Here is a 22,012-nt window from a genome sequence, read left to right on the forward strand (position 1 = left end):
AGGCCAGACAGCTTACCAGAGCTGGTTCAGGACGTGGACTGATGTTACACATTAAAAGAAACTCGTTAACCTCCTGTTATATAAACTTATTCAAACTGAAAGGAACAGCCATCAAATTCCCAATTCTCAGACTGACCCCATGCATGTTTAACCATCCAGAAGTTTTTCTCCACAAACATTACCTAAGCTCAACTGATATCTATTTAATCAAGATTAAATTAAATTCAAGCCCAGCAAGCAAGCAAAACAGAAGCTATTCATTTAAATCAGGTGTTTATGATATCAGGGCAGAGAAAAAACATCCACTGAATGAAGATGTTGACGCTCATGGAAACGAGCAGCTCCTACCTCTGAAATCCCAATTTAACCCAACATATGTTCAAAAAAAAAAAGTCCCCAAACTTCTGATGGACAGTGCGGGCTTGACTCATTTCTCGTTCTGTTCAACAGCAGGAGTACAGCAGCACTGTGAACATGAGCTGACATACGAGTTTATTTACATTCATCACACATTCACACACACGCACAGACGCCTCGGGCAGTTTCCTCATCCCGCATCACTCTCAGCCTGACCGTCCATTACCCACAACCCCTCACAGCCACACTATTGATTCCATACGTCCAAATACTGCAACTCATTCACAGCACAGAGACACGTACATATATTATTTTTATATTATTATTTGCTATTTGCCATCTTTTCTTCTTTAGCGTTTATTATGCAGATGATTGTTACAGTGCTTTGACAACACAGACGTAATTTGTCAATAAAGTAAATCACTAATGTCTCAAGAAAACAAGCATGTAAGAAACATGTAGGAAAAAAACTTTTAATGGAACCAGAATTTTTTCCAAATAATTTTGGGACATTTCTTTTAGTCCATTTATCATGAGATTTACACACAACAGGTTCTTTTAAATTATATAAGAAACTGAAAAATGACAAAACTGGAGATGCAAGGTTTTGTTCAGACAACAGCGATTCATGAAGTTGAAAAGAGAAGAGAGAAAGAAATAGACAGAGAACAGAGAGAAGTAATGAGAGACAGAGAGAGAGAAAGAAAGAAAAGAGAAAGAGTGATTGGTAGAGACAGAGAACAAAGAGAAGAAGAGTAAGAAAGAGAACAGAAAGAAAAATATAGAGCAATAATTAGAGGGAGAACGACTAAGATAAGAAAAGGATGGACAGCAGAAAAGTGAAAAGGGAGATATTTAGAATAGTAATTGGAGAGAAAAAGACGGGGAAAAAAAGGGTGGACAGAGAAAGAATAGAGAAAGAAAAGAACTGACAGCAAGAGAATAGAGATGGAATGATAAATAGAAAAAGAGGAGAAAGAAAGGAATAGACAAAAGAAAAAGTGATAGAAGAAAGACAGAGAAGGAAAAAGGGGTACACAAAAAGGGACAAAGGGAAGAAAAAACTGACAGGAGAGAACAGAAAGAGAGAAAGTTGTAGAGTGACTGTGAGAGAGAGAGAGAGAGAGAGAGAGAGAGAGAGAGAGAGAGAGAGAGAGAGGGAAAGAAAGATGTATAGAATGATACAGGAGGAAGAAAGGAAAAGGTAGAACAGAGGAATACACACAGACACAAACAGAAAGAATAGAGAAAGGCAGGGAGGCAGATAGAGAGATATATACACAGTTTGTGCAGCACTATCCTGTGTTTTTTATGATGATCGTCATGGTGACGGGCTGAAAAATGGGGTCCAGTAGAGCTCACTGCAGCGGAGTCAATAGCACACTGACACAGAGAAAGAGAGAGAAAGAGAGAGAGCGAGCGAGAGAGAGAGCGAGAGAGAGATAGGGAGAGAGAGAGATATGTGAAAGAGTGTGAGTGACACTGTGTGGATTATGAGTCGTGCCCGAGCGACTCACTGCCTGCAGCTGAGACTGATCAATATGGCCAGGAGGACGCTGACCCTGTTACACCCACACACTGTACCGACAACCCCAGAGCCCCGAAACCACAGACACAGACAGAGTGGGAGAGCGGAGTGGAGCTCAGAGCGTTTCGTAATCACTCCGCTCCGGGTTTTCTATTTTCTGCTCCATCTGATTCATTCTAATGAGTGAGATGAGCAGCAGTGAGCAGTGCTTGTTTTTAATTGCTTTAAAATTATGTCAGACTTAGGAAAACGTCCTTCACATGTCCTTATTAAAGAAGGCCGAGAGGAAGATGTCGTGTTCCGAGACACACAAGCTGGACGTCCGTCCCACTGCCGTCTTTTAAAGATCAAAGCATGAACTTCGTCTCCTCTGCAGACCAGTTTCTGTCACGTTGAACGGCATAAACCTTTCGCTATGATGCGACGTGCATGCAGAATGAACTTAAACAGCTATAAGCAGATGTATTCTGTTCAGATTGAGGTGTTGTTGAATTATTAATGGGTTCTCAGACTGCATGTAAACATGGCTAGTGTGTCATACAGTTTGGGATGAAGTTGGCAGTTCACATCGTGCTAATTGGTGGAGTGTAAGCTTCCATTACTAGCTACACTAGATACTCATAGCTTCAGTGCTAAAACCGCAGAAGTAAATCTTAGACGCCAACACGTCTCGGCTGATTGACAACATCTGGGGTAAATAAGGAAACATATAATTGATTTTGGTCTGAATCACCGTTTTAAGCGCGTCACATCAGTGGCGCACACGTCCACAAACGCAGCCGCTAAACGTTCCCCTCAGAACTGCAGAGAGCTGAGCAGCTGCAGAGCGAGTGTGTGATGTGTGTGGGAGCGCAGACAGACAGTTAGATTCAGGCCCACAGCAGAATTGATTGAAGGATTGATTTTAGCTTGTTTACAGTCCTCAAGATCAAATCATTCTCAAATCGCTGTCTGGGGACCCCAGCCATCCGCACATATTCACATCCCATAATACTCTCATCTCAGAGACGGCCAGAATATGCCTCAATGACTAAACGCGACTGCCGAAGAGTCTGTGCACAGAAGCGTGTGTGGAGTGTCTGAGGAACAGCGTCTGGTCTGGGCAGATCAGCCTGTACGGTACACAGACTGGAGCCTGAAACATTTGGATCATTCTCACGAAAACACATCAAAACACATCCAAAAATATCTGAGTGTCGTGAGATATCACGCAGATAATAACATGCGTGTGATTTAGCGGATCAGCTGCAGCACTGTGGAGTACAGCAAGTTTGTGGAATTTATTTTTCTATGAATGTTTTTTGGCTTTTTTTTTTTTTTAAACTTTACACTCCTAAAAAAAAAAAAGATGGTTCTTTATGGATTCTTTAGTACATTGAATGATTCTATTTACATCATAACATCAGGAAAACCCTTTTTGGTGCTACATGGAACCATTTTCAAAAAAGGTTCTATAAAGAATCATATACACGCATTTTCCATCAATCTGAAGAACCATTTCAACATGCAAAGAACCATTTAAGTATGCAAATGCTCCTATACAGAGCTCATAGTCCTAAATACAACCTTTCCCTTTACAAGAGAAAATCAAACCATTTTTTAAAGAATGCAGTATTTTTACCGCAGTGTGTCCACATGCCCTTCTCTTTTGTAGAATCTGAAAATATCTCACTTAAAATATATATTTTTTTAAATATTGCAAACTCTCAATGACATTTAAACTGAGCTTTGCTGAGATGATTCAGTAAAGCTCAGCTTAATTTGGTCAAAAATATTTTTACATTATACGTTCAAGGTAACGTTCTGTGGGCAGAAAGAGTTTTGTACTGTGTTCTTGAGGTAATGAAAGGGGAATTTAAACCTACTGCTATTAAGTTTATTGTCAGTAGTAAGAGTTATGCAGAATTTCCCATAAACCTTATAGTATCAGATGATATTTAAGCATTAAGAAACTGACGATCATTTGAAAGCTTTGAAGTTATAGAGTTCTATCACATAAGAATTATTGATTCTAAACTTTTGAACAGTCATTTTTTGCTGTTTATTGTGAATTACCTCAGCTACATTTTGTTGTTACTTAAGATACTGGGTTGTTTAGGTAACTAAAGGCAAATATGAAGGTATTTTTATTATTATTATTATAATTATTCTGATTATTATTAACAGCAATAGTAGTACTAGGAAGTCCTGATAAAATTCAGTATTTCAGAATGCTCCATACACGTCACAGTATCAGGTCAGCATTAATACAGGTCTACTAATTATCTGAAAGCAGTGAATCTGTAGAGTAATTTCATATTAGAACCGTTACACTTCATCCGAAGTGATTCCAAACTTCTACACCATAGTTTATGTGACAAATCAGTGTAGACGACAGTGTGTGTGTTTCCTGCATGGCCATCTGCTGTATCTTTGATCTGCTCCCATGAAGTGGACAGACTCAGTCTCACCACAGCAACCTCCTTTAACACCCAACAGAGCTCACTAATTAAACACAGAGAGAAAGAGAGAGTGAGAGAGAGAGAGACAGAGAGCGTGTGTGTGTGTGTGTGAGAGAGAGAGAGAGACGTGTGATGTGCATGTCTGACATTTTCCATCACATCCCAGCATTTAGACTCACAATTCAGCACAGACTTCTACTCTGTCTGTCTGTCTGTCTGTCTGTCTGTCTGTCTGTCTGTCTGTCTGTCTGTCTGTCTGTCTGTCTGTCTACACACATACTTATGGTAATGTGTAAACATGTTGCATTTTGTTGAAGTGGATAGTGAACACAACCTCTACAGAGAACACGCTTATATTGCAAGGTTCTGTAAATTTTACTGCACAACTTATAATATGCCATATCTTTTGACCTTTTTTCCAGTGTGTTAAATTCAGTCAATAAACAGTAAATGTGTATTAAGCTGTGCAGAAGTGCATCTCTGTAGAGAACCTTTTCACTTATTGACACCTAGAAAATTAATAATGCATAGAATTTGACCAGGGGCGCCAAAACTTTTGCATGAGATGAATTAACAATATGAACACAGTTTCTACGTTCACATTACAAGCCTCATTGCTCAGGTCCCATTATTTTCCCAAAACTGATCTCTCTGACACGATGGTTCACACTCGTTTAGGTAAGTGATTCAAATCTGTTGTTAATGGGAACAAACCGGCATCCTGAAACGACCCACATGAACACATCCTACTTGCATCACTGTAGCACTGTGAATTTCCCCGCTGTGGGACTAATAAAGGATTATCTTATCTGATAAAAGTTAAGAGAAAGTAAGGGTATTTTATTTGATTATATAAGATAAAAATACGAGTCGGCATCAGTTCCACTGGTGGGGTGGCCACTAGGGGAGCTGCAGAGAGAGGTCAGTTTATACTGCAGAGTGAACTTTGTTTGTTTTTATTTACTTCTGTTTTGTTTCTGAGGCCAAGAATGAGAGAGCGAGAGGGAGAATCAGAGAGAGTCAGACAGACAGAAAGAGATGGAATGAGAGAGAGAGTGAGCGAGCAAGCGAGGTTGAGGTTGAAGCTGAGTGTGATTCTAATTGGGCCCCTGGAGTGTTGGCCACTGGCAGACTGTCACGGCTCCCACCTCCAGCTTATCCTTTAAATCTTTACCCCACAGCTCCTCTAGTACCAACACACACACACACACACACACACACACACACACACACACACACACACACACACACACACACACACACACACACACACACACAGACCAAATAAACACAAACGCAAACATAGCCACCCCTCAGCATCTACAAACACACACCATACAGAATAAGAAAAGGTGTCTGGATTAGAATCTCATTCTCATCCTGGACCCAACAAAGCATCAGCTTTCAGGCAGGTTTGGGCTGATTTGTAATGTACAACGCTGGGGTTGGAAAAGACGATATCTTGTCAAGTTAAATGATCTTAGTCAACACCACAGACTCTGAGCTCTGTTTTAACCCGCATGTAAATGCAGTCACTATAGTACCTTTCTATTTCACTGAAGTTCAGCCTTTTCTCTCTCAGAGCAACACAGAGAAACTTGTCGTTCAGAATAGAGTTTAAAGTTTTTAAAGCTTTAAATGACAAAGCACCGACTACAAGAGAAACCATGGAGAGACTCTTTCAGTGAGACTCTTTCATGGAGAGACTCTTTCAGCTCTTTCGGTGCTTTATTAAAACTACGTCTCGTGGTTTTCATCTTTTAAAAAGATTTGTCATTTTCTTATATGATTTCTTATACTTCTAGTACTGTTCAGCCTTATCACCTGTCTGTAAAGCACTTTGAGTTGCCACCAGCACAAAAAGTGCTATAGAAAGAAAAATGATTATTATAATTATTATTATTACAAATACGTCTCATTTTGAGGTTGTTATAGGCTGTTAAAAGCTGTGGAGAGTGAATTTGTGAAGAGTGAATAATGGAGAATATATTGTGGAGAGTGAATTGTGGACAATGAGTAGGAGTGGGTCGCAGAGAGTGAGGCTGGAGGAAACGTGATCAGGTGCTGGATTTGACCTGTGGGCTGTCTTTTGATGACCCTGACTCTAGGGAGGGAGGGAGGGAGAGAGGGAGAGGGAGAGAGAGAGAGAGAGAGAGAGAGAGAGGGAGAGAGGGAGAGAGGGAGAGGGAGAGAGAGAGAGAGAGAGAGAGAGAGAGAGAGAGAGAGGGAGAGAGGGAGAGAGAGAGAGGGAGAGAGAGAGAGAGAAATGGGTGCCATTTCTGCACTAATATCGACCTTAAACTCAGAGCCAACCATCATCAGAGCATTAGTGCCATCTGACCACACACACACTCTTTCACACAGACACACACACAGACCATCCAAGCCTGGCACTGCAGCTTTAATCCAGCATGTCAGGAGTCACGCTGTGGGCACCAGCAGAGGGAGAGTCACACTGACCAACACGTCACATGCCCCTCTGTCTCTCCAGGTCATGTCACATGTCTCTCTCTCTCAGCTGCAAGGAAAGAGGATGAAAGGGGGGAAAAAAAAAAAAACCTGATGTTCCGCTACAGCAGCTCTGGCACTGCTCACATCGATCTGTACTGGTGTGTTTACCGGTGCGTTCTGTGATGCCCCCTGATGCCCCCCGATGCCCCTGTGCCTCATCATCCCTGCCCTGTGCCCTTTGCCAGCTACCCGCTCCAAGACAAATCACCCAATCCCCCACAGACACATCGATCAGAGACCGCTCACCGAGACATGAGGCCAAGATTAACAGAGAGAGAGAGAGAGAGAGAGAGAGACACAGACAGAGAGAGAGAGAGAGAGGGAGAGAGAGAGACAGAGAGACAGAGAGAGAGAGAGACAGAGAGACAGAGAGAGAGAGAGAGAGACAGAGAGAGACAGAGAGAGAGACAGAGAGAGAGAGAGAGAGAGAGAGAGAGAGAGAGAGACAGAGAGACAGAGAGAGAGAGAGAGAGAGAGAGAGAGAGAGAGAGAGAGAGAGAGAGAGAGGTATAGGCTTACAGTTGGGGAGGTTCGAAAAAATACAAAATTTGTCTTGAATGTGGCTCAAAACTCTTCAGAACAGTGAGAATGAATATCGCTGTGGTTTTTGACAAAAAAAGGGGAGAATAAAACTAAAAAAGAAAAGGAAGCTGGAGGCGATGAGAAAAGGGAAAATAGACAGAATGTGTGCGGGTGCTCACCTGGCACTTGCCCGTGCGAACATCATACAGAGCGACTGAGCCCTGCCGAGCTCCCACAGCTACACGGTAACTCCGATCACAGTACGCCACCATGTAGAACCTACATAGAAGGAGAGAGGAAGAGAGAGAGAGAGTGAGAGAGTGAGACTCACTGGGTTTACATGCACTCAATGATCTGACCATAATCGCATTTAGAAATCCAACGAAGAAATCTGATAAAGACGCTCAGTAATCTGATTTCTCAGTGCATATAAAGTCTTACTCTGATTTCTTTCGGATTTCTCAGTCTGGGCATGTGCAAAAACAGATGACGGTACTGGAAATAAGCGAGCAGCATCGCCGCAAGACGCAGCAAAACACTTTTAGAGCAACACTTAAATCAAATACATGCTTGACGAAATGAAGGATTTAAATCTTCATCTTCTTGATGATGTTTGTTCCTATTTTTAGGTAAAGTGGCACAAGGTTTTTTAAAAAGTCATAACGAAGTTTGAGTTCTATGTTACATTTACGTCACGTCTTCTGTGAGTACTGGTTGCAAAGCAGAAATCTGATTACTGTCTGACTCATGTAGTATGACTCATTATCTGATTACTCAAATGCATATAAATGCATCGATCAGTGTTTCCCACATTCACAGAGGACACACTGGTACCACACTTGTGTTTAGCAACACTATAGAATTGAGCTACTAGCAATGCTAATAAAGACTACTGAATTAAGCAGAACAGGGCATAAGAGAGAGATTAAGTATCAGCTCTCATCCATCACAAACCTGCCAATCATTGTCACCTGTAGGTTGACCTAAGACCTTTAAAGGTCAAGCAGCCTCAGGCTGCCCTCCTGTCTCATGATCAGCTTAGAGGTATATAAGCAGCTTCTCATACTCATTAGTAACATACAGATACACACACACACACACACACCGCTGTGCAAAAGTCAGATTTAGTGGACTTTATTTCCAGCCACAACAGACATTAAGCACAAGTTGTTCATTTCTCAGGAGGAAGTTCACATATAAGATAATCCACTTGTATAGAGAAGGAAAAACAGGAGTTTCTAAAACATGAGCTTCGGACAAAAAGGGGCTCCTAATAACCACCTGGAAGACCTGGTAGACACCAAAACTGCCCCCATCAGATAAACAGCACTTAAAGCTTTCATCTTTGAGAGAGAGAAGATCAAGCTGCTCCAGATCTGAAAACATCCACAGGTATTTCTGTCCATCCTTCCAATGTGAGATGACTCGGCGCTATTGGTGTGAAATGATGTGTAGCTGATCAAGAAGAACCTCACTGAGAAAAGCTGACGGACACATCAAACAAAGACGCTGGAAAATGGATTGACCACCCCAGAGTCCAGACCTCAACACCACTGAATGTGTTTGATTACTTCAGAAAATGATCAACCAGCTTCTAAGACTGAACTTTGGATGTGTGTCTGCAGATTCTTTGAGGAACTGAAAGTGAGTCTCCTGAAAAATATGTAAGCTGTAAAGAATGACTCACTGAACACTGAAATTCTGTGTAATTTTCTGTTAAATATGTTTTCTGTTTTTTTTTTTTTTGACACTGAAAATTAATGATTTGTACCTGATTTGACTGGAAAATAAATAAACAAGGGCTGGTCTCTGACTTTTGCACAGTGCTGTATGTGCAGAAGATACTAAACTCACCCAACATGCATTCACAAACAGGCATGCACTTACTTGCATATGGCAGGGAAGCACTCAGAGAGACCCTTCTTCTTCACTAGAGAGCCCTCAATGCAGTACATAATAATATCCATCACCTATGAGAGGAGAGGAGAATGGAGGAGAGGAGTGGAGAAGTAAAGAGATGAGGAGAGGAGATAAGTGATAAGAGGAGAGGAGAGTGATAGAACAGTGAAAGAGCCTGTGAGGCTGTGCATGCGTTATCAACTGATACTATATAATATACTGCGTGTTGTACTGCGTGTAGTGTACTGCGTGTAAAGCACTGCGTGTAGGGTTTGTGTGTAGTGTACTGCGTGTAGGGTTTGTGTGTAGTGTACTGCGTGTAAAGCACTGCGTGTAGGGTTTGTGTGTAGTGTACTGCGTGTAAAGCACTGCGTGTAGGGTTTGTGTGTAGTGTACTGCGTGTAAAGCACTGCGTGTAGGGTTTGTGTGTAGTGTACTGCGTGTAGGGTTTGTGTGTAGTGTACTGCGTGTAAAGCACTGCGTGTAGGGTTTGTGTGTAGTGTACTGCGTGTAAAGCACTGCGTGTAGGGTTTGTGTGTAGTGTACTGCGTGTAAAGCACTGCGTGTAGGGTTTGTGTGTAGTGTACTGCGTGTAAAGCACTGCGTGTAGGGTTTGTTTGTAGTGTACTGCGTGTAAAGCACTGCGTGTAGGGTTTGTGTGTAGTGTACTGCGTGTAAAGCACTGCGTGTAGGGTTTGTGTATAGTGTACTGCGTGTAAAGCACTGCGTGTAGGGTTTGTGTGTAGTGTACTGCGTGTAAAGCACTGCGTGTAGGGTTTGTGTGTAGTGTACTGCGTGTAGGGTTTGTGTGTAGTGTACTGCGTGTAAAGCACTGCGTGTAGGGTTTGTGTGTAGTGTACTGCGTGTAAAGCACTGCGTGTAGGGTTTGTGTGTACTGCACTGCATGTAAAGCACTGCGTGTAGGGTTTGTGTGTAGTGTACTGCGTGTAAAGCACTGCGTGTAGGGTTTGTGTGTAGTGTACTGCGTGTAAAGCACTGCGTGTAGGGTTTGTGTGTAGTGTACTGCGTGTAAAGCACTGCGTGTAGGGTTTGTGTGTAGTGTACTACGTGTAAAGCACTGCGTGTAGGGTTTGTGTGTAGTGTACAAGCTTTCGTCTTGTCAAAAATAATATAAAAATGAACTGTTCAGCCTTAGTGTACCCGGTGTAAAGTCCTGTACATAGCGTACTGCATTAGTGCGTTGCATTTAATAAAGTGCATGTCATGTAGAGAACTGCATGTAGTGTATTGTACTGCGTGTAATGCACTGTGTGTAAAGCATTGTGTGTTCTATACTTCATGTAGTGCAGGGCTGCAACAAACGACTAATTTCATAGTCGAATAATCTATTGAAACGATTAATCGATTATTCAGATTATGAATCACTCCATTACCAAATAACTTTTATGTAGCTTTTAACTTTTAAGGCTTTTAAGGTCAGGGCTTTACTGAAACAGAGGAAAGTCAGCACCTCTCTGTCTGGACCAGAGGAGCAGATGGGAAAGTGGTGAATGTTTGTGATAAACTTCTCTATGAACAGTTAAATTTGAACGATTTGTGTAAATGTTTCATTTCAAAGGCAACCCTCTGTCCAGCTGCCCTGTGTGTTCACGGAGAACTAACTGAATTGTTAGCGAGTGGTGCTAAACGTTAGCGGAGAACAGAAACCTGTTTGTAGTTGCTCTCCTGTGTTCGCCGTATTTGACTGCACCAGCGGCTTCGACGTTAAGACGACAATGCGGTGTGTAAAACTGTAAACGTTGTCCATTAATGATTGCAGAGAACATACATTTAGAAATACAGATTTTACAGATCGCTAGCACAACCATTGCCGCGTCCCAAACCACAAACTTCTGTACTTCACACACTTTACTAATGAGTGCACTTCTAAGAGTATATGCACTTTTTTTTTTTACACATTAGTGAGCTAGGACAGGGCGTATCTTACCAAGATGAATCTTCTTCATCCAGTGAGCCGAGTTTCCTCTTCAAATACTCATGGATTATGTGCTCTCATGCCAGCCAAGTTCGGCTTTACAAACAGCACAACTGACAACTTCCCCCCCAAGTTTAGCTCCCACACTTTGAGGATTTTGATATTGCCATCGCGGTGTTGGTCCCCAGTAAGCATTAATGTAAAAATGTTTCTAGCAAACGTGAGAAAGACACATAATGACGTCACCAACTAAACGACTGCTAAATTAATTGGCAACTAATTTGGTTGTCAGTTTTAGTCGACTAAGTCGAATCATTGCACCCCTGATGTAGTGCATGGCGTGTAGCGAACAACATGTAGTGTATTGTGTTGCGTCTAATGCACTGCATGCAGTGTTGTATCCTATTTTGTGTAATGTACTGTGTGTAACATGCTGTGTGTGTTGTACTTTACTGCATGTGATGCACTATGCATAATGAGTGCGACTGTTTATTGTAGGATACTACCTCCACCAGCAAGTCCACTACATCTGAGGGCATTTTCTCAATGAGGATCTCGATGACCCGTAGGATTTCGGTCTTGGCACGGGCGAGGGTGGTGGTGTGAACGTTCTGCTGAGACTGAGAGCCCTGAGACTGCATCGCTGTGTGTCTGTGTACCTACACACACACACACACACACACACACACACACACACACACACACACACACACACACACACACACACAGATCATTTTAACCCTTTGAGTTTTAATCAATCACTGGCAATAAATTAAAGCATGCTGTAATTTTAAATTAATTATTTCTGACATGCTCAGGAAGAGAAGAGATTTTTAATCTATTTCCAGCTGTATGTAAAAGTTTGACTCCTGGTCAAATTATAAAGTTTTCCAAGTCAAAATAACCTCAAATTTAAACATATATAAATGTGTGTTTAAATATATATATAAATGATGAAATAGTAATTCTACATTAAACCATGTAGATGTGTGTTCTCTGCAGAGGATTCACTCACTAAATCAACAAAAATGTAATATTTAATTTAAATGTAATTTATACAAATTTTGCATGCATAACATTTTAATTTGTACTTTTAAAAACTGCACATCTCATGTATACCCCAACATTTCACACATTAAGGCAAAACGTTTGGCCACCCCTGCTTCTATGTGTGTGTGTGTGTGCGCGTGTGTGAACAGTGCGCATTAAAGGACCTATATCTTGCAAAACCAAACTGTTCTTGCATTTCTGGAATAAAAGAGTCTGATGTACTTTTTTTGGGATTGTTAGTTTTTTTCACTGTGTTTTGTTAACTCCATACGGTCTATGTATAGAAACTAAGCTGCAAAAACAGCCCCCTTCTTTTTAAGATGCCACAAAAGCGAACTCATTTAAATACATCCTTCTATTCAGCCTATAGCATTTAACCCAGCCTTTCACACTGAAGTTATAAAGAGTGTTTCAGCAATACAGAGCAGCCAATCTGAATGGAGCTCATTTACATTTATCTGTCTTAAAGACACAGTCTGTTTCATTCCATGGGATATACAGTGGTTGGACCATTTGGGACCATTTTTGGTTCTTAAAACCACTCAAACATTACGAGTTGACCTCAAGACAAAAAATAAAATGAAATAAGAAGAAATTATAGGATGTGTGTCCTTTAAAAACATACAACAAACACGTTACTCATGAACTGCACTGAAGTGTGTACGCTTGAAAACGCTCTTTACTCCAGAAAAGTAGTTCTCCAGGACCTGACAAGACCCTAAGTGCCTATTGTGTGTGCATGTGTCCCACCTCCTTGGCGATGGTGGTGATAAAGGCTGGCGGTCTCGCTGTAGCAATCAGAGAGAGAGCGTGGCGGGCAGAGCGGGCAGAGTCAGCCGCTGGGTTCAGGGGGAGCCCCATTGTGATGCTAAAGAGAGACAGAGAGAGGGAGAGGGAGAGAGTAAGCAGGCATTAGAATATATAGAGTGAAAAGATTAGACCCAGCTTATAATGTCAGTTCAAGGTCAATGGGATCACTCAGACAGCAGCAGCATAATGGACTGAGGACAATACATACATACACACACACGCGCGCACACACACACACACACACACACTCAATACACCCCCGTCTATATATACACGCGCGCGCACACGCTTCACACACCAGCGTGCAAATTGCAGTGTGTGTGTGAGGCCCCTTGTTAACAAATCACCCCGTGTGCTCAGAGTGAATATGTATCAGGCCCGGTGCTGACAGAGGCGTGTGATACAGGGTCAGATCAAAGTGTCTGTGTGGTTACAGCAGGGTGACCCCCCTCCAAACACCCTCTGAGACATGCGTTAGCTCTCGTCTGTGTGTGCGCGATCCTGCCAAGAGGACTGACACACACTGCCCAAACAGCAACTCAGCACATTCATCACTTTTAAAGATTCTCAACACTTGTGTCTTTAATTATAGTTTGATACACTGTTTATCGACTGTTGATGTTGATAACTTAACTGGGTTTCTATAGTAATTCCAGGTAGTTGCTATGAGGTTGTTATGGTATTCCAGCTTGTTGTTATGGCATTTCTTGAATGTCTGATGTCTTCTGAAGTTTTTGCTACAGTATCCCAGATGGCTGTTAAGCTATCTGATAGGCAGTTGTTATGCTAACCTAGGTGGTTGCTACAGTGTTTACATCATGTTGCCATGGTATTTCCAGGTGGTTGTTAAGGTGTTCTTAGGCTGTTGCTTTAGGCTCTCTAGCAATGGCGATCCTGCAAAGTTTCGTACTTCTAACATAAAAGCTGCAGGAGTTGCATAGCAATACTAAGAAGAAACCGAAGGACAGTATCCCATTTCACCCCTCGCCCCTACCATTTAGCCCTCTGTTTTGCACGTTCACGTCTAGGGTTAGGGTGTCCCACTTTTTGTTGAGATAGAGGGGTAGGGTTAAGTGTTAGGGCTACATGTTGGGGCCCTCAAAACGGAGCTTTTTCAAAGGCACACTCGAAATGGTGTGGTATGAGGGGGAAAAAAAAGAAAACCCTGAAAGATGGCAGCGTGAACGACCAAAGAAACCCACAAATGTAAGCATCTCTGTTAAAAAATTACAGTAATTATCATATTATATAATACAGTATTAGTTCAATGTCATTTCAATGGATTGTGGTCATTTTCTTCATAACATGCACAAAAAGATGTCTCAGTAGCTAGCTAGCTAACTTTCCAGTTCCACCTTAAATAGTCTGGCAGTTCTGACACCTGAAGCTCCACAATGTAACTGCTGCACCATTTAAGGTGGAACAGGAAAATTCGAGCAAGAATCTGGTGAATATCTGACTTCAGCTTCATATCACTGAAGAATTATGAGTGAGTGATAATATATAATTGCCCCCCTCTTTGAAGTCATATGAAGCCCTAAATGTAACTAAAGCCCAGCAGTGAGGAGCTGAACTTTACCCTCCCCCTGCTGTCACTGAAGACGGGCTGGGTCGCCTACAGAATGGCGCTAGTAGACCACTACCCTTTATAACTCAGTTCCAAGGGGTTAGGGTGGCACTCAAAAACAAGGGGTAGGGGTAAAAAGAAGAAATGGGATTGGGCCCAAATTTACTTTTTTCAAGCCAACTTTAGTGAAAAACAATAAAGTAATAAAGCCTGAAAAAAACATACAATTACTATTAAGTTTAAAAAATATCATTCACTAACTACCAAGACCATATATTGAAAGTAAGCTGCAAAAACAGCAGCTTTTAAATTCAGTTTGTGATGTCACAAGAACCGATTTATTTACATATAGTCCACTAGGGATTTAAAGGCACAGTAACAAATCAGTCTGTTTAATTCTAAGTCAAAAAGTATAAAGAAACCAACAAAAAAGAAATTTTGGAAATCAAACAAAGAAACTGCTGGTAAACCTTGAAGGTATGTCTTCAGATTCTTTGAAAAGCTGAAAGCGAGTCTGGAAGCTGAGGTAAAGGTAAAGAGTGACACCCTGAATCAGGCCGGTCAAACTGGGGACCTTCTAGGTTGAAGTGTTGTGGAGACCAGCCTTCACCCTCATCTAACGCTCTGAATTCAGTTCACGAAGGCCTTGCTGATTAGCCGATGAGCTAAATCAGGAGTGTTTAATGAGGCAGAGCGCTGAGGTCTGCAGTATCTCACATTATATTTAGTTTACGGCCATATATGTTTAGTTCCAATGCTAAAAAAAATAGCTGTACTTATTTAGTACTTACTTTCTTTTAGTTTGTCACACTAGAACTCTTCCATGGATCATGCAGCTGCCTTTAATCACTTCAGCATAACTCAACAGCTATGAATGCCTACAGGTGTACCTTTTCACTTATTCAACAGATCTTGCATACACCTGCATTCATTTCAGGCACTTTTCATTAAATCACTTGTGATGTGCCAGCGTCAGATTTTGGTTTTCCATTACTTTTTTATTCAGGTTTATACTTTTCACTGAAAACAATACTCTTGATACCACCAGACCATCTATACTACACTTCTAAATGTTTTAAATGGCTAAAGTAATGCTTCAAACAGTGATTGCTACATCAACAAAAGTGGATAATAATGGAAAAAAAATTAGTAGGCAAGAGTTAGCACGACCTTATTTGTAGAATTCTAACCAGTTTTCATTCACTGATAGCAACGTCAGCATTTTTAAAATTAATTTATTTTTGCTGGCTCACTCAGCAGGCCAGGCAGAGACTCAATGTCCATAACGGACTGACTCTCTATTACTGAAACCTGCATGGGCCAGAATTTCAAGGGACGTCACACTGGTTGGTTGGTATAATTCTGTAGACCAGTTGATATCACCAAAGTTAATATGCTGATAAAATAACAGCAAAGCACACATATTAATTGAAAAAGTAATGTTTGCTCCTGAGTGGCGCAACTGTGTTGGCCTGGTCATCGTCATGAGATCGCGAGTTTGATCCTTGCTGATGCTACAGTCATCCATAGCTGGGAGTCCAAGACAGCACCGTCTGTCTATCTATCTCTACTCCAGTCTATCTATCTGTCTGTCTATCTACTCCTGTCTATCTCTACTCCAGTCTATCTATCTGTATTGTCTACCTACTCCTGTCTGTCTCTACTCCAGTCTATCTATCTGTATTGTCTACCTACTCCTGTCTGTCTCTACTCCAGTCTATCTATCTGTATTGTCTACCTACTCCTGTCTATCTCTACTCCAGTCTATCTATCTGTATTGTCTACCTACTCCTGTCTGTCTCTACTCCAGTCTATCTATCTGTATTGTCTACCTACTCCTGTCTATCTCTACTCCAGTCTATCTATCTGTATTGTCTATCTACTCCTGTCTGTCTCTCTCTACTCCAGTCTATCTATCTACTCCAGTCTGTCTCTCTACTCCAGTCTATCTGTCTGCCTCTACTCCTGTCTATCAGTATGTCTTTCTGTCTGTCTGTCTAAAAATGGTCCAAAATTAGCTGAAAATAACCTCATTATAGTAACTTACAGGAATATTTTTTTTTCCTCCTGTTAAGTTTAGCTGAAATCAGTGAAGCCTCCTGCATATCTCGCATCTCCGCTCGGCAAGAGTCTGCCTCATCGTGAGAAAGTGCTCAGATGGCTCGTTATTGGAAAAGGATTATTTCTGAAATCAGCCTATTTGCATCTGTGTGACTTCCAGCCGTTCTGTCTGTTAAAACTCCATCCAGCAAACTCGTCAATAAACTCTGTTCAAAGGCAGAAACCCGCCAGTGCATACACCCCCGCCTCTCTCTCTCTGTCTCTCCCCCCCCCCCCCCTCTCTCTCTCTACACAGGGCTTAAAGAACGAGTGAAGAAACAGACTTGTGCAATTTTTATAAACTCAGCTGAGCTGCCAGGCCTGATTTCAATACGATATGGTTCAATCATTGATCAGCTGCTTTAAATTTATTCAGGATTTAGATTTTTGGGGCAAAACTAAGAGACTCTACATATTTATTAATCAGAGCCTCTAAACTAAAACAGTACGAACCCCCCTCACAGACACGGAGCGCCGCTGAAGATTTTACAGAGAAGAGAGAAAATCTTAGACTGTAGCATCAGAATTTCTGATTCTCATCTTTCAAAAAATATGAACAAATACGACGTAGTAACATTAATATGAGTGTGTTCAGGCCTCCAAACGGCGCACTCGTTCGACTGTTCTCACTCTCTCTCCTCTTTTTCTCCTCTCATTCCACTATTCTCGCCCGTTCTGTTTCTCTCCTCATTTTCTCTCGTTCGACCCTTCCTTCCTCTCTATGCTGTTTACGCACATGCTGTCTTTCTTCCTCTCTTTTTTCTACTTCTCTTTCTCTTGTTCAGCCACTCCCGCTCCGTTTCTCTCCTCTCTAATTTTTTTCTCTTGTTCGACCCTTCCTTCCTTTCTCCTCTCTCTTTTTCTATTTCTCCATTTCTCTCATGCTGTCTCTTTTTGTCTTTGTTTTTCTCAGTCTTGCTGTTTCTTTCTCCTTCAACCATTCACACTCTCGCTGTCTTTTCTCTCAAATTTTCTTTCTATTATTTGACCCCTGCTCTCTCTCTCTCTCTCTCTCTCTCTCACACCGTTTTCACTTGTTTTTCTCTTTCTTTCAAGCGCTTTCATTCTTTAAATTTGTTCTTGTTCTTTTGCTGTCTTCCTCTCCTTCTCCACTTATATCATTCTTCATCTTTCTTGCTCACTTTCTCTTCCTTTCTGCCTTATTTCTTTAATCTGTCCTTCAACTACACGGATTTAATAAAGTAAATGACCTAATCAGGAATGTATCTATGCTGTACAGTGGAAGCCGTAACACAGATGAAGCAGTGAGGGATTTAAGGACGTTAATCTGCTGTAACTCTGGTTTAAACTCAGAGTTCTCTGTGTTATTTTAGTTTGTCTGAGACGCTGGTCATTACAGTGATTGACTGTTAGTTCATTGATCAGCGCTGTGAAAAGAATCGCTCTGAGCACCGTCAGAGATTATGATCTATGTGAGCGTCAGTGTTTGGGCAGAGCCGTCTCAGCTATATACACATATACACACACACATATATATATATATATATATATATATATATATATATATATATATATATATAGATAGATACATAGGTAGATAGATAGACAGACAGACAGACAGACAGACAAACTAATAGAGAGATGCGGATATATGGTAACCCTTTCTTTTACAATCCCCTAAGTTCTAGGTGTTAACCAGATAAATGTGGGGTACAAACTCCAAAGTACTAGGTAATTATTTTAGGTGAGAAGACTAGGCATCAGAGTAGTCTAAATGAATTATGATGAAACCTCTCACAGGGACTCTTTTCTATGGTTTTACTGGGTTCTTTCCATAAAGTTCAGAAAAATTACCACTTGTTATGCAAGTGTAAACAGACTAAGAGAAAACAGGATTAGTCACAGTGGTAATACCTGTTTATTAAAACCTTTTAACAACTCTGATTTTTCACACATTAAAAGTGCAAGACATTATTTTATTATTAATTTTCTGTTGAAATGCATCATTTATTGCAAAATTGTGTGCATGTACATAAGTATCCTCTTTGGCTCTGAACAGTTTTCCAGTTTTCAGGTATTTTATCATGTTCCTTTTAAGCTTAATACACAGAGCCTGAGGGGCATTTCAGTGTAATTAGATTGTAATGGTGCTTGCCATCATGTTACCCAATTTCTGCTGAACCCTAAACTGGATAATACATAGAACCTGTGAGACATTTCATAGTAATCAATTTAGACTACCCTGCTACATACCATCTTGTCACCTAAAATAATTACCTAATACTTTGGTGTTTGTACGTCACACTTACCTGGTTAATACCTAGAACTTAGGGGACAGTAAAAGAAAGGGTTACTAAATATATTATAGCTAGATAGATACATAGAGACAGTTAGTGAGAGAGAGTGAGGGAGAGAGACAGAGGGAGAGAGATGATATCTGTAGCTACAGTGCCATCTACACTTGTGAGTCAGAACAGGAGCTGATGAGCTGCTGCCTCAGTGATGCGGCTCAGAGACTGAAGCCAGATCAACCTTCAGGACTGAAACTCAGTCTAATTTGGTGCTGTTATAGCAGCACCAGATAAAATCATTTCAAACTGCTGCGTAAAGACTTCGTAATCTAAGTTAGTCTGAGAGTGTGATGGGTGTAAATAAGTGACTAAGTGACAGAGCCTCCGTCTATAACAGCGTCAGCTCCATCCCTCTGCCAATAGCTGATCAATGACTTCGATCAGAAGAGTGATCGGCATAAAGCAAGTGCCAAAAGAACCCAACACACACACTCGTGCACGCATGCATACAGACTGCACTCCTGCTTAATGCTTTAATATGGCTACTAAAATATATCATGAACTAAAGACTTACTATATAAATACATTACTGCTGATTTATTACCAACACATGACTTCATATAGAAAATACAGAACAATCATCTCCCACATTGACATTATTCTCAAAACAACAATAACTTAGTGTGGCTTTAGTTATTATACACTATTTACCAAAAGATGTTTATAGTTTTCTTTTGTTCAGTACTTTTAAAAACTTTCAGCAGCTATATATTTTTATCCAGCTTTTAATTTCATAATTTCTAATTGGCCTTACATTTGAATTATTTTTGCCTTTAAATGTGTTTTAATCATATATAGTATACAACTATATAGTGTACAACTGTATTTCATAACATATTACTGTTACCACTATGGTTCTCTCTCTCCCTCCATCTATATATACATATACATACATACATACACACACACACACACACACACACACACACATACATATATACATACATATATATATATATATATATATATATATATATACACACACACACACACACACACACACACACACACACATATATATATATATATATATATACACACACACACACACACACACACACATATATATATATATATATATATATATATATATATATATATATATATACACACACACACACACACACACACACACACATATATATATATATATATATATATATATATATATATATATATATATAAATCTAAGGCTATGTAAATGTAATGTTACAAATGTGATTCAATTTCAACAAAATGCCTTTTTTTTCTTTGGACAGCGACAATGTATAATGCGCCGCAGTGAGCACTGTATGACGTATTTTTGTCCAATGTTATATTCAGCAAATAAACAGCAACTGTACACTAAAATGTGCTCTCTGTAGACGGTGTGTCAACCTATTAGAAAACTTGTCTGTGCACCCAAACATTTGCACATAATACATATACAAACACACACAGACTAATATTAGATACATCATGTACGCCTGAGACATTCACCTCATATAAAAGATAAAAAACAGAAATACTGAGATCAATATCTGTGTCTCCTGTGCAGACTAATGGTGCTAAAGTGTGAGGATTGCTCAATGGCTCACACACACACACACACACACACACACACACACACACACACACACACACGTACCTAAGTGAATTTGCCCTCGTAAAAAAACAGGCCCCATCGGCCGTTTCAGTGAGCGTAGGGGTCAAGCAGAGGAGGACGTCATCGTGCTCATGATTCACAGGCCAAGAACACAGACGGAGAGAGAGCGAGGGAGTGAGGGAGGGACGACAGGAAGACAGAGGGCAAAAGATTCCACAAATCTCCCATTTCTTCCCTCTTCTGTCCAGTTTGCTGCCTTTTGTGCTGCACTCTAAGCGCCTGACGCGCTGAGCCGGTTTCAGACGCAGATCAGACATGTTCTGTCTGTGCGTTACATACGAAACCAGCACACAAGCCTAAACGTGCAGGCTGTGGACCGGCTGTGTAGAGCCAGTCCCTCATACTTATACATTTAAGGGAGGGTTGTACACAAAAGGTGGTCGTATGGTGGTCCTTTACCACTGAGGATTTGGGTAGAAAGGGCCGATAAAACCAGGCCTGAAATTTTGGTCTGAACCTGAATACATTAGCAGACTTTTCTGAGCCTGAAAGAATCCTGCCCAAACTGGACACGACCAAAACCACATCACATTTTAATTTACAAACTAATTTCTGCCCGAAGCTCACCCGAACCAGCCGCCTGGTTACAGTAGCAGCCATTTCATCATTGATAAATAATAAAAAAAAGAAATTGTGATCAAATAAACAGCCAATTTTTAGTTTTTGTAATGTATAGTATATCCAATGTTTTAATATGGATAAAGTTTCAACTCTGCCCTGTTCTCATGCTGTGCGGTGCCGATATAAGCAGTGAGGGGGGGCGGTTTACAAAGCAGGACTTATCAGTTAGCCTGATAACTTAGGCTGAAAAAACAAGTCAGTCCAATAACAGAAGAGCTAAGGAACATTCAACTGTTGGACTAAGTTATCCAGCTCACTTAGAAATCCTGCTTTGTGAAACAGTCCCATTTAAACCTAAACCATAGATTACATTACATATATAACATACTGAACACAAATATTTGGTAACACTTTATTTGGATGATCCACCGTAGATGTTTTGTAGATACTCAGTACATGTTTTCATAACATTCGACTAAATGTCTATTAAATGCAACTGAACTTGAAGGTAAATGTGCGGAAGATCCTATCAAATCATTCCCTAAACCTAAATCAAACTTCAGGGCAAAACCTACACCTAATCCTAAACCTAACCTGAATGTTGTTGATAATCAACTATTTCCAGAAATTTTGTTAATAATTTAAACATGTGTAAAGCATCTAAAGGGGACCATCCAAATAAAGTGTGACCACATATATCAGGCCAAATATATTAAGCATCCTTTCAGTGGATTAAACTGTATTTTCTTTTGAATTTACGTTAGCAAAAGTAG

At 40.6% G+C, this 22,012-nt stretch overlaps 1 protein-coding gene across 2 annotated transcripts in view; it reads right to left on the reverse strand.

Moving 5' to 3' along the window:
- LOC108444384 (WD repeat-containing protein 7) overlaps positions 1 to 22,012 on the reverse strand; it is a 269,505-nt gene that overhangs the window by 22,319 nt on the left and 225,174 nt on the right. For both annotated transcript variants that reach the window (XM_017725554.2, XM_017725555.2), the window contains 4 exons: positions 12,995 to 13,112; positions 11,701 to 11,853; positions 9,247 to 9,329; positions 7,539 to 7,638 (listed from right to left, as the gene is read on the reverse strand). In XM_017725554.2, the coding sequence (XP_017581043.2) occupies positions 7,539 to 7,638; positions 9,247 to 9,329; positions 11,701 to 11,853; positions 12,995 to 13,112 (454 nt within the window). The remainder of the gene's footprint in view (positions 1 to 7,538; positions 7,639 to 9,246; positions 9,330 to 11,700; positions 11,854 to 12,994; positions 13,113 to 22,012) is intronic.

This window comes from Pygocentrus nattereri, chromosome 16 (assembly GCF_015220715.1).
Source record: "Pygocentrus nattereri isolate fPygNat1 chromosome 16, fPygNat1.pri, whole genome shotgun sequence".
NCBI classification, from domain to species: domain Eukaryota; kingdom Metazoa; phylum Chordata; class Actinopteri; order Characiformes; family Serrasalmidae; genus Pygocentrus; species Pygocentrus nattereri.